Source organism: Aethalodelphis obliquidens, unplaced genomic scaffold, assembly GCF_003676395.1.
Source record: "Aethalodelphis obliquidens isolate GAN/ISIS:26980383/991018 unplaced genomic scaffold, ASM367639v1 scaffold126, whole genome shotgun sequence".
Lineage (NCBI taxonomy): Eukaryota > Metazoa > Chordata > Mammalia > Artiodactyla > Delphinidae > Aethalodelphis > Aethalodelphis obliquidens.
In genome coordinates this window covers 1385186-1402750 of record NW_020838070.1, presented here as the reverse complement: position 1 = coordinate 1402750, position 17565 = coordinate 1385186, and the positions used below count along the sequence as shown (strand labels likewise).

At 51.2% G+C, this 17565-nt stretch overlaps 1 protein-coding gene and 1 non-coding gene across 2 annotated transcripts; one reads left to right on the top strand and one right to left on the bottom strand.

The window, feature by feature from the left end:
- The first annotated feature begins 102 nt into the window (after positions 1-102).
- On the top strand, positions 103-12789 carry SPATA32 (spermatogenesis associated 32). Its single transcript, XM_027098944.1, has 5 exons — positions 103-1308; positions 10646-10770; positions 11087-11884; positions 11963-12159; positions 12705-12789. The coding sequence occupies exons 1-5, from the start codon at positions 915-917 to the stop codon at positions 12787-12789; spliced, it is 1599 nt and encodes a 532-aa protein (XP_026954745.1). The 5' UTR covers positions 103-914.
- A 3662-nt stretch (positions 12790-16451) lies between these two features.
- Positions 16452-16558, bottom strand: LOC113615952 (U6 spliceosomal RNA). Its single transcript, XR_003431167.1, has one exon. It is a non-coding gene; the product is annotated as a U6 spliceosomal RNA (small nuclear RNA).
- Between the last annotated feature and the right edge of the window lie 1007 nt (positions 16559-17565).

The following is a 17565-nucleotide window of genomic DNA, read 5'->3' as shown; positions in this document are numbered from 1 at the left end:
CACTCGCGCCTGCCTGTGTGCTGAACCTCACATCCTGACAGCAGCCTCCTTGCGCCTTCTTGCTGGGACCTTGTCCAATCTTGCCCCGTAGGCAAGGACTGTTCTCAGCCCTTGAATGGGGCTGCTTTTCCCACCACTCCTCCCGGTTGGTGCTTCCAGTTCCGCCTCTGAGCTATCCATTCAGACCAGTTAGGCAAGATGCCCCACCCGGTGACAGCAGGGAAGTCCCTGGCAGAACACTGCCAGGCTGAGGGGAGGAGGAGGAGGGTGTCGAGCCTGGGCACTGACCCAGCAGGGTTAGGTGGGGGCAGACCACATGCCCAGAACAAAGACATCCCCCCCCCCCCGCCACTCCTCTGTCCCTGAGGCCTGGCTTCCTGGGAACTGAACTGGGAGTGAGCCTGCACTCCCAGCCCTTCCAGCCACCCAAGTGTCTGCAGGTGATCAGAGATGACTTTCCCAAAGTCGGTTCCCTGGTGGTGGGAGAGGACCTGTCTGAGGATGGATGCCACCAGCGCACAGGGTGCCTTATCTAATCTGGCTCTGCACCCCAAAGCTGTGTCCCTGTGTGTGTGCACTGGACACACGTGCACAACTTGGGGTAAAGGTGGCAGGTTCAGCAGGTTCTTGGAGGGTCCTGGGCGCACAGAAGGGGCAGCGGCCTTGTGCCAGTGTGCCCAGGGCAGGTGCAAAGTTCAGCCTAGCAGACCCCAGGCTTACAGGTCGCTGCCCTCCACCAATCTGGGCCTGCTGCAGAGAGCAGGGCCGCCCCATGTCTCCAGGAGAGGGGCATCCGGCTGGCTGCGGGGCGAGGTGGGGCAGCCCACTCCGGAAGATGCCCCCCCCAACCGCCAAGCCCACCCACTCGCCGGGATCGTGAGCGCTGTTCCCTGCCCGCAGCGGTCGCGGCAGGGATGTCACAGAGGCGGCGACATCACAGACGCCGGCGCCCCCGGCATCTCCACCGCCCTCCACAGCCCGCCACCAAAGAGCGCACTGGAGGCGGAGGCGTTAGCAGCCACCAGCCCGCTCCCCGCCTCTCAGACAGAGCCTCGGTCAGCATGGGGGTGACAGGTGGGAGCGGGCGGGCGCGCGGCGAGGCGGGGCCGGGCGCGGAGGGACGGCCGGGGCGGGGCCGGGCGGGAAAAGTTAAAGTGAGGGGCGGGGCGCCGGGGGCGGGGATTGGCCGGGGCCCCTGCCTGGCGCCTGAAAGGAAGGTCGACCCCAGCCAAAACCCTCACGATCCCAGCGAGGATGAGGGGCGGTGCTACCCTGACCACCACACCCACCCAGCGTTGGCCCTGCGCGGTGCACAAGCGTGTGTGTACACACGTGCGCACCGAGGGGTGGAGGCTGCAGACCCGGCGGGTTCTTGGAGGGCTTCAGGGTACCCAGAAAGAGCAGTGGCCCTGTGCCCAGAAACGACACATGAATTATCCCAAACTGCCGAGAACCACCCCCAAATCAAATCAAGTTGTTCCTGGTTGATGCTTGGAGCTTGTGCAAGGAAAAGCAATCTGCTTCAACAGATGTTTACTGAGCGCATCCGTTGTGCTTTGCACTCTTCTCCGTACCAACAAGCAAAGATGTTTGCCCCTCAGGGCCCTGGATCTCCCAGGTTTCTAATAATGGGGGCTCAGATCCCCCCCTCCCCCGAAATGGAAGATTTCTTCTCAAGACCTTCTCTCCCAGGAGGACATAGGCCAGCCTTCAAAATGTGCCAAGAACCAACTACCAGAGAGCAGCTTCCCCCCCCACACGAGCTCAGTAGTTATGGCTCACGGTCTCAGTTGCTCCGCGGCATGTGGGATCTTCCCAGACCAGGGCTCAAACCCGTGTTCCCTGCACTGGCAGGCAGATTCTTAACCACTGCACCACCAGGGAAGTCCTATTTTAGTTTTTAATTGTATAGTTGATTTACAATGTCATATTAGTTTCAGGTGTACAGCACAGTAATTGTTATATATTTTTTTTCAGGTCCTTTTCCCTTATAGGCTATTACAAAATGTTGAGTATACTTCCCTGTGCTATACAGTGAGTCCTTGTTGGTTATCTATTTTAATATATAGTAGTGTGTATATGTTATCCCTACCCCCCCGCCCCCGCTTTCCCTTTGGTAACCATAAGTTTGTTTTCCGTGCCTGTGAGTCTCTTTCTAGTTTGTAAATAAGTTTGTTTGTATCTTTTTTTTTTAGATTCTACATATAAGCAATATCATATGATATTTGTCTTTCTTTGTCTCTCTTATTTCACTTAGTATGATAATCTCTAGGTCCATCTATGTTGCGCAAGTGGCATTATTTCAGCATTTTTAATGGCTGAGTAATATTCCATTGTGTGTGTGTGTGTATATATATATATATATATATATATATATACCACATCTTCTTTATCCATTCATCTGTCCATGGATATTTAGGTTGCTTCCATGCGTTGGCTATTGTAAATAGTGCTGCAATGAACATTGAGGTGCATGTATCTTTTTGAATTAGAGTTTTCTCCAGATATATGCCCAGGAGTGGGATTGCAGGATCATATGGTAACTCTATTTTTAGTTTTTTAAGGGACCTCCATACTGTTCTCCATAGTGAGAACATTCCCACCAACAGTATAGGACAGTTTCTTTTTCTCCACACCCTCGCTAGCATTTATTATTTGTAAGGGCTTAGCATTGTGCTAGGCCCTGAGTCTGATGAGTTAACTAAAAATTAAAAGGTAGGTTGGATAGCTAGGATTATCACTGAGACGACGACAATGGAGATTTGGGCTGTCAGGCATGAGCAGGATTTTGTCAGGAGAGAGACTTTCTGAGTATCAGAAATAGCATGTGCAAAGGCACTAGGGCACAAAAGACCCTGCCATGCTCCAGGGTGTCTTGGGCTTGGGGCAAGGCAAGGAACTGGATACCAGGAGATGAAAAAAGAAGGCAGAGGTCAGACCATGCAGGATCTTTGAGGCCACCCTAGAGTCTAGACGTGAGCAGAGGCAGGGGTGATGCAGCAGGCTCACTCTGCAGTCATTGAGATGCCCAGTGGGGATGGGGGTGGGGGCACATGGTTCAGTGGTCCATCTAGAGGCCTAAAGAAATTTCAGACAGCACAATGGTTAGCACCACAGGGTTTGGAGCCAGTCCGACTTGTGTTCAGGTCATGGTACTGCTCTTAAGAGCTGTGTGACTTGTGCAAGCTTCCTCATCTGTAAGAGGAGAGTCGTGGCCACCTGTGCATAGAGTGGCTCTGAGGATCGAATGTGTGCAAAGCACTCAGAGCTCAGTTTTGAGGGGTAGTGAGTCCTGGGTTTGTGTTGACTTTGGTGTCAGAAGAGAAGGTCAGCAACAGCGGTGGTGGGAAGGCCAGAAGCTGGGGAAGTGAGAGGGTCACAAATGACCCAGGTCTCTAATTGGGGTGATAGGATGAAGGATGAATCAGGCAGAGGTTATCGAGAGATGAGAGATTGGAAAGGAAGACAGGTCAGACATGCAGAACCGTGTTGGCCAGGCTAGAGTCTGGACACCAGGGTATGAAGTTGAGGTCAGAAATGGGGGATACACCGCAGGGTTTGGCAGGGTGAGAGGGATAAGGAAACCATATTTTTGCACAGACCTTTGCTAAGCATCCACGTTATATCTGACTCTCTGTGTAGAGGATCAGAGATTCAAAGTGAGAAACCCACGCACCCGACCCACCTCTAACTGAGGGTCAGAAAGAAGCTGTGTGCTTAGATAGAAGTCTGCAGGGGTGGGGTGGGGTGGGGGCAACTGGACGAGGAGTCCCTAGCTCAGCACCTCGAGGTAGAATCTGGAAGGTCTTCAGGAAGAGGCGAATCCTGAGCAACGTCACAATAGGAAACAGGGGAATTCCAGGCTTTGACAAGGAATCCGTAGTGTTTTGGACAAGGTGAAGTTGAGGGCCCCTGAAGGAGAAATGTGTAATCAGTGATTGCAGTTTGAGTCTAGAACTCAGGAGAAGTGAGAGTAAGAAATAGAGATTGGAGGGTCTCCTGCAGTCACAGCCACAGGCTTGAAAGCTCCAAGGGGGCAGGGACTGTGTATGTTCATCACTATCTCCTCCGCCCATAGCACAGTGCCTGGCCAGTACCTGGGGCTCAACATTTTCTTTTAACTTTATCATAGAAATATATGCATGTGGTTAAATAGTACTGAAGAGCTTATTCAGTGATGAGAAACAAGAATCCCCTATACCACACACCCCCAGCCTCACTCCTCAGAGCAACCACTCTTGTTTCACGTGAACAGTTTTTCTGCCTAGTTACCTTCTTATCTCTCTACAAGCTCACAGGCTTTTTCTTGGTTTATCAGCTCTAGACATTACCACTTTCTTGCTCTAATGGCGCCACCCTCCCCCATCCTCCCAACTTCAATTGTTTTTAGATATGCTGATAACTTTTGTAAATTTAATATACTTATATCTTTATTTTTTTCATCAACTTTAGAGAATACCTTTTGACACCACACATAGTAAGATGAAGTTTGTAGTGACCCTACCTTTCCCTTCAGCTTTCCTCCCTGCCTTACACCTCCCAAAGCCTCTAACCTGTATTTCTGGGTTTTTTTAATATCAAGGTTGGTAACATTCATATTGTCCCATAACCATAATTATGTTTTCCAAATTTTGTTTATATATTGATTCTAAAAGTTGAAAGTTAATAAACAGGATTTACCTTATTGTGACTACATAACAACTGTTCACTGCAGGGCCAGAAAAGTTACCACAACTACCTTTTCTTTCTCACACAGCTTTTTGTTTTTCCTGGAGTTTTTAGTGGCCTTTTCCTTGTACTCTTTGCTTTTATTATAGTCTTTGTTTTCTTCAACCTCTACATCTAGCCAACTACCTTGTCAGGTCTTCTTTATTTCAGAGACCTACTGCCCAGGATCCTCTATTCTCCTGCACAAATGTGTACTGGTTGTAGGCCTCTATACAGTTAACATCTGGGACTTAGCTTCTTTCTGGGGGTGGACACACTATTTCATTCCTGACTCTGTTGTTTTACACCTTTATTTTGCTTTAGCACATCCTCAAATAACTTCCCCCCCCCAAAAAAAAAAAAAGAGGAGGTAAATTTTCTGAGTTTTCCATGACTGAATTGATAGTTGGGCTGGATATAGAATTCTAGGTTAAAAACCATTTTCCTCAGAAATTTTAAAGACAAGCTTTGTTGCTAACTCTGCTGCCAGTATGATTCTCCTCCCCTTGTAGGTGACTTGTTTTTCCACTTAGAAACATTTAGGAATCCTTTGTTCTTGGTGCAATGAACTTTTACAACAAAGATCTTTTGACATCTGTAGTGCTGGGCATTCAGTAAACACTTTTAAGCCAATGACATCCTTCAGCTCAGGGAAATATTGATTTCTCTTTTCTTCTCCATGTTCTCCATTCTTTCTGAATCCCCTTTCTATAACCCAGAATTAGATTTCCTTTTAACTTTATTTTATTTATTTATTTTTGGCTGCATTGGGTCTTCATTGCTGCACGTGGGCTTTCTCTAGGTGCGATGAGTGGGGGGCTGCTCTTCATTGTGGTGTGCGGGCTTCTCATTGCAGTGGCTTCTCTTGTAGTGAAGCACAGGCTCTAGGTGCGTGGGCTTCAGTAGTTGTGGCTCGCAGGCTCTAGAGCACAGGCTCAGTAGTTGTGGCACACGGGCTTAGTTGCTCTGCAGCATGTGGGATCTTCCCAGACCAGGGCTCAAGCCCGTGTCCCCTGCATTTGCAGGCAGATTCCTAACCATTGCACCACCAGGGAAGCCCCAGATTTCCTTTTGATCCTTTTCTCTCACATTGTCTTGATATTTTGGTTCTACTTTCTAGGAATATTCTCTGTATTTTATTTTCCAATTCTATTTGCCAAAAAGCTCTTTCTTTTCTTAATTCTTTTTAAATAGTATCCTGTTCTTGTTTTCTGGATGCAATATATATTGTTGAATATCTTCATTTCTGAATCTCTGAAGATGATCAGAATTTTTCAGTTTCCTTCAGTTTCTCAAATTACCTCTCGTACTCTGGAGTGCTTTTTTCTCTTGGTCTGTCACTCCTATGTTAGCAGTTTTCTCAAATGCCTGGTGATGCTTGGTTGTTCATGTGTAATAGTGAAATCATAAAAAGCTGATTGGGAACCTATGACTTCAGGAGCCTATTGCCTGGCAGATGTCACTTTAGGGTGACCAGACAGGGATCCGACATATCTCTGGCTGGTTCAAGAAGACCAACAGGGCTTCCCTGGTGGCTCAGTGGTTGAGAGTCTGCCTGCCGATGCAGGGGACACGGGTTCGTGCCCCAGTCCAGGAAGATCCCACATGCCGCGGAGCAGCCAGGCCCGTGAGCCATGGCCGCTAAGCCTGCACATCCGGAGCCTGTGCTCCGCAACGGGAGAGGCCACAACAGTGAGAGGCCTGCGTACCACAAAAAAAAAAAAAAAAAAGAAGACCAACAAAATTGATAAATCTCCAGACAAAATGAACAAGAAAAAAAGAAAGACAAAAATTACTAGCATGAGGGATGAAAGAGGTGACATCACTACAGATTCTTTAGATATGAAAAAGATAACAAGGGAATATTAGGAACAAATTGTGCCAATAAATTTGACAACTTAGGTGAAATGGATAAATTCCCTTAAAAAAACATTACAGGGCTTCCCTGGTGGCGCAGTGGTTGAGAGTCCGCCTGCCAATGCAGGGGATGTGGGTTCGTGCCCCAGTTTGGGAAGATCCCACATGCCGCGGAGCGGCTGGGCCCGTGAGCCATGGCCGCTGAGCCTGCGCGTCCGGAGCCTGTGCTCCGCGGCGGGAGAGGCCACAACAGTGAGAGGCCCGCATACCGCCAAAAAAAAAAAAAAAAAAAAAAAAAAAAAAAAAACATTACAAACTCCAAAAGCTGACTCAAGAAGAATAGATATTCTGGGGATGGATAGTGTTGGTTGCATAACAATGTGAATGTACTTAATGCCACTGAACTGTAAACTTAAAAATAGTTTTAAAAGGGCAATTTATGCTATGTATATTTTACCACAATAAAAAAGAAGAAATAGATAGGCTAAATAGCCCTGTATCTATTTTTGAAAGTTGAATTTGTAATTAAAAATCTTCACACAAGGAAACTCCAAGCCCAGGTCCACAAGCTTCATTTGTGATTTCTACCAAAAATAAGAAGAAATAATATCAATTTTACACAATCTGTTTCAGAAGATTGAAGAGGGGATACTTCTCAACTCATTCTATGAGGCCAGCGTATCAAAACCTAACAAAGACATAATAAGAAAAGAAAATTACACGCCAATATACCTCGTGAACATGTATGTGAAAATCCTTTTTGAAAGCTAGCAAATCAAATTCAACGATGTATAAAAAGATAATACATCATGATCAAATGAGATTTGTCCCAGGAATGCAAGATTGAGTTAACATCTAAAAAAATCAATTTAGGGCTTCCCTGGTGGCACAGTGGTTAAGAATCCGCCTGCCAATGCAGGGGACATGGATTTGAGCCCTGGTCCGGGAAGACCCCACATGCCGCGGAGCAACTCAGCCCATGCGCCACAACTACTGAGCCCACGTGCCACAACTACTGAAGCCCGCACGCCTAGAGCCTGTGCTCCGCAACAAGAGAAGCCACTGCAATGAGAAGCCCACGCACCACAACGAAGAGTAGCCCCCACTCACCGCAACTAGAGAAAGCCCACATGCGGCAATGAAGACCCAACACAGCCATAAATAAATAAATAAATAAATAAATTTTTTAATCTATTTATTTCACCATAAACAAATTATAAAAGAATTATTAACAGAATAATATGTAACATATGTTAACATAATATATGCTATATATAACTTACATAATATATTAACAGAATATAAAATAAAAACCATATGATAATCTCAGTAAATTCAGAAAAAGCATCAGATAAAATCCAACATCCCTTCCTATTTAAAAATTAAGTAAACTAGGAATAGAAGGGAACTTCCTCAACCTGATAAAGGGCATCTATGAGAAAAATTATAACATTGTACTTCATGGTGAAATACTGAATGCTTTCCCCCTAAGCTCAGGAGCAAAGCAAGGATGTCCACTCTCAATTCTCTTCAACATTTTACTGGAGATTATTCTCAGTGCAATAAGGCAAGAGAAGGAAATTAGAGACATCCAGGTTGGGAACGAAGAAGTAAGACTGTTGAGTCACGAACATTATTGTTTACATAGAAAACCCTATGGAATCTAAAAAAAGTTACTAGAACTAATAAGATTTTAGGATGGTTACAGGATACGAGATCAATACATTTCTATATAATAGCAACCCAAAATTGGACACTGAAATGATTTCACGCACTACAGAATGTCACTTGAATCCCTAATAGAACATCCCCAAGTTGGGTACAGAGGCCCCAAGTTGAATCAACCTTAGACTTTTGCTTCCATCCCCCAGTGCTGCAATGAGGTTTACACCATAATAATTTCTCCCCTTCTATCCATATCCAGTTGCTGTTTATGGAAGGGTTAAGGCTGAAGGTGTTGATTAAATTTCCCAGGGAAACTTTGTAAAGCAAGCAAAAGAAGGCTCTGACGTCAGAAGCCTGAGGAACAGCAACATTTGGGGCAGGTAGAATTGCAGAGGAAGCGAGACGTGGGGAGAAAGCCAAGGGATGGTCGAAGGAAGCATGGTGGTCAAGGAGGTGATGGGTTCCGAAGAGACCACTGAGCCCACCACTGTGAGCCTGTCCCTGGTGTACTCTTAACCCAGCACTCTGGATCCCAGGCCCAGGCTGAACATGGAGGAAGCCAAATCCCAGGAACACCACCAGCCATTCAAGGACACTCTCCAGCCTCTACATCTCTAGGGAGAGGCCACAGCACATTCTAATCCTTCTGGTCTAATCCTGGGAGCAATTCTTCTCAGCCAGAGCCAAGGCTGTCACTTCCTGCCACACTCCAGGCTCGTAGGGACTCAGCTTGCCCATTGCCATGATGGCCCCACCAACAACTTCTATCCAGTATGCTAGGGAGCAGAGAATGGGACAGCCTGGTGGCTCCTATCCCCAAAAGGTGAAAAAGAAGCTTCTGCAATAAAAGATACACGCTTCCAGGAAGGGGACTGGGGCGGGGTGGGGGGGCTCCCCCAGGGAGTCAGTCTCTCCTGCAGAGGATGACTGGAGCTCATAAATAACCAGATGGGTGTCAGCATCACCTCAAATTAAGCACCTGGGGTGAGAACTCTGGCCCAGAGTTGGAGATGGATGACCCCAGGGTGTGATGGTGTGAGAAGCCAGGGGAAGAGAGGACAGATTTCAGGGCAGGAGAGGCCAGGGTTAGAGTGAGTGGCAAATCTGAAGCATGGCCAGAGAGAGTGGAGAAAGGGGGCAGAGGGGCAGGAATGGAGAAAGGTGAAGTTCATCTGGGGTGTGATGAGGAACCCCACACAGTTGTAGGCTCCAGGGTAGGACGGCATGCGGGACAGGGGAGTAAAGAGTTTCTTGAGTGAAATCTGCATCAGGTCCTGACTTCCTGAATGATCAGCTGAGGGACTTTGGGCAAATGAACCTCTTCTCATTTTTTGTGTTGATTCAATGAACTGAAGCATATAAAGTGCTCCTCACAATACCTGGGCTAGAAGCCCTCAATGAACGGGAAGTGACCGCGGTTAGTATTCGCCCTAATGGAGGACAGTCATGGATCACGGAAGGTGGAGGGAGCAGACGTGGAGGAGGGGACGGCACATGGGCTTAGGTGAGGGACAGGGAGGGAGGGGGTGGCTGGAGCAGCACCTTCAGTCCGGACTCCAGAACCCCTCAGGGACTGTCCCCGCCTGCAGCTCCCCTGCCCTCACCTCCTTCTCCCTGCCAGGTGCCAACGGATTTCCCTGCTGTGACAAGGAGTCGGTGGACATTGTGGATACACAGTGAGAACTAGTCCCCCCCATCATCGTAGGACCTCTCCCCAACCCTCCAAGATCACCAGCCCTCACCAGCTGCCATGGCTGTGAGGTTTTCATGTGTACCCACCCAAGATCTTCCTCTATCTTGCCCGTTTCCAAAATCTCCCCAAGGGCAGTATCCAGGCCAAAAGGCAGCAGGGGGTGGGGGTCATATCCTCCTCTGCTTCTGCCCCCAGCCCCTGACGTTGGAGGAGGACTGAGGGGTGGTGGGGCGCACCCAAGACATGGATGGGACCTGACCCCTTAGAGCTGCCTTTCTCTGAGGACAGCTGTCCAAGGGAAGGGTGGGCAGTTGCCTAAGGAAGGAGAGGGGTCACAGTGGCTGAGCACTGAAGGGGACGGCCAAGATGATGGCAAAATACCAACAGGAACCAAGGGCACCCTCCATACACACCCCTGCATTTCAGATCTGCCAAGCTGAGAGCGGGCAGGTCCCGGAGAGGGCGTTGCTCTGGGCTTTTCTTTCTGTGGGGAGCCGCTTTCAAGGGCACTGGCTCACTGGGATGCTGGATTAAAATGAAGATTCCTGGGCCTCACCTCCAACCAACTGTATCCCTCTTTTGCGGGTGGCAGGGGGCAACTTGGCCAGCTCTCTAGGCACTTCCAGAACTCACTGAAGTTTGAGAGTGAGTCTGGAATTTTTGGTGGGAGTGGGCACAGACAGGGGAGTGAGCTGAGGGCATCTTGCCAGCTCGGGTCTTAAGGGCTCCAGACACCGTCCCCTGAAGCCACCCCACGGAGCCCTGTCACCCACTCTGTCTCCTTCTGTCTTAGGGGTGGCATAAACCAAAACCAGTTCCAGTCAGTACAAGAGGAAGATGACATGGAGGTAACAATGGGCAGCGTCACATCTTATGGGGAGGTGGGGGTCCAGGGGCAGGGCTCTTTGGGGCCTGTCTTCTCTAAAGCCCGACCAGCCCCTACCCTGGACAATTCTGGGACCCTGGCACCAATGTCAGCACGAGCACGCACACCCGCCCTCACCAGCTGCCCACACCGCCTCCCTGCCCTAGGCAGGTCACTTGGAAGAGGCAAGTGTGGGAAAGGAAGTGAGAAGAAGCACGAGGGGGGCAGGGCAGGGAATGGGTGTCGGGGAGGACCTTGGGGGGCAGGCGCCTCCTCAGCTTTCTGTTGAAACCTTTCAGCTGGAGAAAGAATTGCTAGAGCTGGAGTCCCTAGACAAAGAGGTCCCGCGCCTAGACCCAGAACTGGAGCCGGAACGGAAGCCCAAGCCTTTCCCGCAGCCAGAGGTGCGCCCGGTTGTCATGCTCCAGCCCGAGGCCAAGCTGGACACAGAGCCCAAGATGAAGGTGGTTAACTTGGAACCCTTCAGTGAAGACCCTGAGCCGCAGGGGTATAAGACAGAGTCACTCCACCCCTACATGGAGGGGCTCATGCAGCAGGACGTCAGCCAATGGAGTATGAGGTCAATCTCCAGCTACCCGAGTACCACAGAGGAGGACCCGCTATCCACCGACCACCGCTCCATCTGTGTGCAGACCTCCAAACACTTCTTCTGGGCAGACAAGTTCGTCCAGGCCTCAGAACACAGCCTGCAACAGGCGATCAGCATGCAGCCCATCAAGGAGAGCACAAAAGAGACCGCCTGCCACCCAGACCAGCCGTCGGCCCCCAAGGACACTGTGTGCTCCGAGAAGCAGAGCCAGGCCCCCAGTGCCCAGCCAGCTCTTCCAGACGAAGTCTCCCAGCAGCCTCCAAGCCCCCAGCCGTCCGCCTCCACACAAACCATCGGCCTGGCAGAGCTGATCGACTTCGCATCTTCCCTGGCCATGGCCTCCTCCAGCAGGATGGACTTGCCCAATTTGGGGCATGTGATCAAAGCCCCACTCCAGATGGACATGACGCTTTCCACAGAGCCCACTGTGGATCACACTGCCCAGCCCACTGTGGACGAGCCAGAGCAGGAAAACCTCCCTCAGGATGCGCTGGAGAAGCCACCAGAGGAACCACGAGAAACCAGGGAGCCGCACGATGCTTCGAAGCAGGAAAACCTCCCTCAGGATGCGCTGGAGAAGCCACCAGAGGAACCACGAGAAACCAGGGAGCCGCACGATGCTTCGAAGCAGGAAGACAAGCACTTCCCTCACCCTTACCTTGATTTCAGCAAGCTAGGGTTCAAGAAGGCCACCATTGAAGGGGAGGTGAAGTTTCTCCAGCCCCCAAACATGTCCCCTCAGCCGCAAGGAGCCGGGAAAGAGTAAGTGAGGCTGGCCCAAAGCTCCCCCGGGAGGGGGCTGTGTTATGATGTGCAGATGGCCCCATTCCTCACACAGCCAGGTGGGGGTGGGGACAGTGGAATGAGGGACTGGCTGGGGGATGGGTGGGCTGTGATGTCTCAACCTCAAGACCTCAACCTGCTTCAGGGCAGGGACAAGGACCTGGGTTCAAAGAGGGAACTAGAATGTCGTCCTAGCGTTAGGGGGCTTCTCACCCAGAGCACAGACAGCCTCACCCTCACTGGAAATGCTCAGGCTAGTATCTTCCCTACTGAGAACCCGATGGCCCCAGCTCTGGGCCCAGGACACCTCCATCAAGCCAGGAATGAGGAAACGGGGTTCCCCAGCACCCCGTGCTTCCTGGTGTTGAATGAACACCACAGAACACCAGCCGCCCACCCGCATGGCAGGAGGAGGCCCTCTTAGACCCAGGGCCTTCCTCCGAGAGGCCTCTGGGCTCACCCCTCTCTTTTGACCTTCCCACCAAGGCCCAAGTGACTCTCTCTCTCTCTCTTTTGCGTTGCAGTTCGGGAGGGGGTCCATTATTGCTGAAAATCCATTTTAAGCTGTCGTCCCCCACTTCCCCAGAGAAGACTAGACAAAACCAGTAAAGCCTACGGTGCTGGCCCCCGGCTCAGACATTTTGTGCAAATGCTCCTGGACCAGTGAACTCCTCTGGCTGCGGCATCCTGGTCTCGAGTTTTTTAGGGACGCCACCCCCACTGTAGCTACCCCAGCAGCCCCTGCCCCCTGGGGGCTCTGCCAGCCCTGTTTTGTGCCTGCTCACTCCCCATGGGTGGTCCCACTTCCCCTGCACCCAGCCGGACCTCCCAGCCAGCAGCAGACTCGTGACTAGGGGAGGCCTCAGTGGTGCCCTTTCTGAGGCTTCTGTTTCTTAGATGTAAAAGGGGGGCACGTTGGGATCGCCTGAGGCGAGAGCCTGCTGGGGGTGGGGCTGGGCAGATGAGACAGCTTCTGGAAGGAGTTCTTCCTGCTTCTCTCCATGGGGAAGGCCTGGCATGGGAAAGGGGTGGTGTCTAGGGCTTGAAGGAGGGCAAGAATGAAGCTAAAGGATTGGTCCTCCAGGGGCCACCGCCTTGAGTCCGAGGTACCTCCAGCGTAGGGGAGAGCCCATGTGTAATGATGCACTTCTGCATGCAACCCAGACACACACACACACACACACACACACACACACACACACACACCAGCAGCTGACCAGCATGTTACACACGTGGTCAGCATGACACAGCCACATGCAGATCGAGGAAGCATGTTCCACACGTGCCGTGCACACACACAGGACCTGTGACTCACACACATGCACACAAACGCACAAGCCTCCCCACGGCAGGGGAGGACAGGCAATGTGGAGAAGCTTCTGGAAGAGGAGAGGGCAGCAAAGGAGGGAAGAGAACTTGGAGTGCGGGGATGGACATGGGCAGGAAGAGGGAAGTTGGGGAGGAAGAGAAGGGGAGGCAGCATCGAGGCTTGGGACCTGGTGAGCCTGAGACCTACCCTGGGCCAAGGCTCCCGATGCAGTGAAATCTCCACCTTGCAGGTCCTCAGAATCCTGCCCCACCTTGAGATGGGGCTGAGGAGGGAGGTGCCCAGGGCCTGGGAGAATGGGATTAGGAAGGGGTGAGCAGTTAAGAATGGGCCAGGGCCAGAGAAGGGGGTCAGGAGGCTGGAAGGAAGGATGAAGAGACCCAGAGGTGAGTGTCTGGCTGTTGGGATGCATCTTCCCAAAGTATTTTGTTAATGTGGTTTGTGGGTTTGCGTCGTTTGGAGGAAGGGTCCCTGCCCTCCCGGGGGTCCTGGGGTAAGGTGGGCCACAGCCCCAACTTGGCTAGATCCCACCCTCCCACGCCTTGACTTGGGGCCTCTGGGGCCTGCTTCTCCCCTGGGCCTCAGCCATCCTGTTAGCTTCCAAGTGGAGTCACAAATTTACGTGCCTTAAGGGAGGCAGAAACACAAAAGACGAAAACTGCAGGTTCCCCAGCAGAGAGGCGCAGGCCAGTGGGAGGGAGAAGGGCACCCCTGCCAAAAGTTGTTAAGATCCACCCGGAAGCCAGCTTGGGGACTGTGGACCTGGGACACTGGACCGGCCTCCGAGCCTGTGACTGCCCTTCAGGCAGCAGAGGATGGAAGACCAAGATATCACCATCGGCAAAGAGAACGTCCAGGTGACGTGGGCAGGGGGAAGGTCCGCCACTCCTCCAAGCTACTGCCCCCGGAATCCCCCAGGGAGAGGACTGTGGCTGCAGGCTGGCGGGGGCGGCGCGGGTCCTGGGAGGGGAAGCTGTGCACCCACAGGTCTGGTCTCAGGTCCCCTGGAGTCGGGCACTCAAGTGGGCTGGGCCCTTCGGCCCTGTCTTCTCCCCGCCTCCAAGGCCTCCACAGAAGCCTCAAAGACTACTCACGTGAGACCCAGGAGAGGAGCAGGCCGGGAGGACGCAGGGGAGGAGGCTGCAGCAGCGCGTACCCTGCTGACCCAGACAGAAGCAGCAGCGGCCACAGCCACGGGCTGAGCAGCCCTCCCAGGTGGCGAGGGAGTTCAAGGGCCTTGCGGCCACCCGTACAATACAGACAGGCCCAAGCGCTGGGTCTGAGAAGTGAGAACAGGGACTGAGGCCAGGCCTGGGGTGCTGGGTTTGGGGAAAGGCCTGCCTGGCCCTGGCATCTCTCTGCAGCAGGTACAAAAGCCTTTCCAGCCTCCTTCCCACGAGGCAGCTTTGCAGACAAGAATCTGCTACCCCTGACACCCGGGCAGCTGGCAGGTGAGGGCCTCAGGGCTGGGAGCAGGGAGGAAAACTAGGGGGTGCTCGGAGCAGAATACAATGGAGTTGCCTGCCCAGAGGCTGGGGACACAGTGAGAAACCAGTGATTGTATTGTAACCTCTCCATGCCAGCCTAATTTGCTCATCTCTGCAATCCCAGGGCTTGTTGCTCTGTGTGTGTGTGTGTGTGTGTGTGTGTGTGTGTGTGTGTGTGTGTGAAGGAGGGAAGGAGGGATGGGATTGGTGGATAGCAAGGTATTTGGATGGTGGATGGATGGATGGTGGATGGACGAACAGGATGAAAGGAAGAAGGGAAACTGGGAGAAAGGATGGAAAACAAGAATCTGAGGTCCCTGCCCCGCTGGGGTTTGGAGCTGTGGGAGTAGGGGTAGAAGGAATCATTTCTACATTTGGGGGACCCAATGTCCCTGCAAAGATCATGCCCTGATACTGGCAGGGGCCCCTCCAAGCAGAATCATTCTATTCATCATCAATAATTTGCAGTGCCTCTAGGTCTATCCACCTCATTACAAATAGCTCAATTTCGTTTCTTTTTATGGCTGAGTAATATTCCATTGTAGACCCAGAGTCTGTCATACAGAGTGAAGTCAGTCAGAACGAGAAAGACAAATACCGTATGCTAACACATATATATGGAATTTAAGAAAAAAAATGTCATGAAGAACCTAGGGGTAAGACAGGAATAAAGACACAGACCTACTGGAGAACGGACTTGAGGATATGGGGAGGGGGAAGGGTGAGCTGTGACAGGGCGAGAGAGAGGCATGGACATATATACACTAACAAACGTAAGATAGATAGCTAGTGGGAAGCAGCCGCATGGCACAGGGATATCGGTTAGGTGCTTTGTGACCGCCTGGAGGGGTGGGATAGGGAGGGATGGAGGGAGACGCAAGAGGGAAGAGATATGGGAACATATGTATATGTATAACTGATTCACTTTGTTATAAAGCAGAAACTAACACACCATTGTAAAGCAATTATACCCCAATAAAGATGTTAAAATAATAATAATAATAATTTGCAGTGCCTACTACAGGCCAGGTGCCAGCAGGGCTCCTGGAGCCTCTCGGCATCGTAGCTCCAGAGCCAGACTGCCCGAGTCCAGAGCCCAGCAGTGCCCCTACTGGTGGTGTGGCCTTGGACATGAGTTATTTTGTTGTTTGTTTCTGTTGTTGTTTGGGTTTTTTTTTCATAGGATCACTAGAATGATTTAATATTTATAGATCCTTAGAATTGCAACAGATATACAGTAACATAGGGGTTAGCAAGCTACAAGTCTTGGACCAGGTCCAGCATTTGGCCTCTTTTTGTACTGCCTGTGAACTGAGAATGGTCATTACATGTTTTTTATGTTACATATATTTTATCTATTTATTTTTTAACATCTTTATTGGAGTATAATTGCTTTACAATGTTGTGTTAGTTTCTGCTGTACAACAAAGTGAATCAGCTACATGTATGTACATATAAAAAATGTGGAACGCTTCATGAATTTGCGTGTCATCCTTGCACAGGGGCCATGCTAATCTTCTCTGTATCGTTCCAATTTTAGTATATGTGCTGCCGAAGCGAGCATGTTGTCGTTGTTTTTAAAATATTTATTTATCTGGCTGCACCGGGTCTTAGTCGCGGCACGCGGGATCTTCGTTGCCACGTACGGGAATCTTCATTGCAGCATGCGGGATCTTTAGCTGCGGCATGCAGGATCTAGTTCCCTGACCAGAGATCGAACCTGGGCCCTGAGTTCAATTTTTGGACATGAGAATTGAATGGACACTTAACAAGTGCCAACACACAGCAGCCACTGTTCTCCATTAAGTTACAATGCACAGGGGGTTGGTGAACCCAAGTCCTCAGTCCCATCTGAGCTAGAGTGGGTGAATCTCAGGGTTCCTGTGCCTGTGGTTCACCTTGCCCACCTGCCCCCCTCCCCACCCTCAGCATTCCAGGATGTCTTCAAACTGTTCAGCTCCAGCCCGACAGGCACCACGGACACGCGCAGCAGAAAGCTGCCCAGTGCCATGTGGGTGTCCAGCTAAGCCCGCAGGAGATGTGTGAGGTTCTACGGCAGGCAGACTTGGATGGTGGGTGACCCTGTCCCTGCCCGCCTGTCCTCTCCCACCTCTAGCCCTGAAGAACGCCTCCCTTGCCCACAAAATCCTGGGCCTGGTCCTATTCTAAATTTCCCTCTTCCAGGAAGCCTGCCCTGATCAACATCCCTATCCCGGAGCCCCTAAACATTCCTGTTGTGATAATCATCCTGACTTGGGGCTCCCAAGGGCAAGGGCTATTTCTCCCCCACTCAACCTGGGACAACGCTTGGCCAGAGGCAGGACTGGATGCTCTATGCCTCGAACTGCTGGCAAGCCCCTAACGCGTACGCAGAGTAGGGCTTTGGCGGGGTGGGCACCTTCGGCACCCCCTCCTCTCTCTCTTCCCAGGTGATGGAACCGTAAGCTTCAAAGACTTCCTGGTTGTCCTGACAGCCACCGACTCGCTCAGTGCTTGGGTGAGGGGCAAGGCTGGTGGGGCAGGAGTGGACCTGGCCAGGGGGAGGCTCTTCCTTACCTGTCCGCATGTTCT

What these genes read in the sequence shown, in the direction of transcription:
- SPATA32 (XM_027098944.1), top strand. Translation starts at nt 915, where the DNA reads ATGTCACAGAGGCGGCGACATCACAGACGCCGGCGCCCCCGGCATCTC. An exon ending in CCCAGCGTTGGCCCTGCGCG is followed by an intron (nt 1,309 to 10,645) that starts GTGCACAAGCGT and finishes TCGGGTCTTAAG; the next exon opens with GGCTCCAGACACCGTCCCCT. An exon ending in AAGAGGAAGATGACATGGAG is followed by an intron (nt 10,771 to 11,086) that starts GTAACAATGGGC and finishes GAAACCTTTCAG; the next exon opens with CTGGAGAAAGAATTGCTAGA.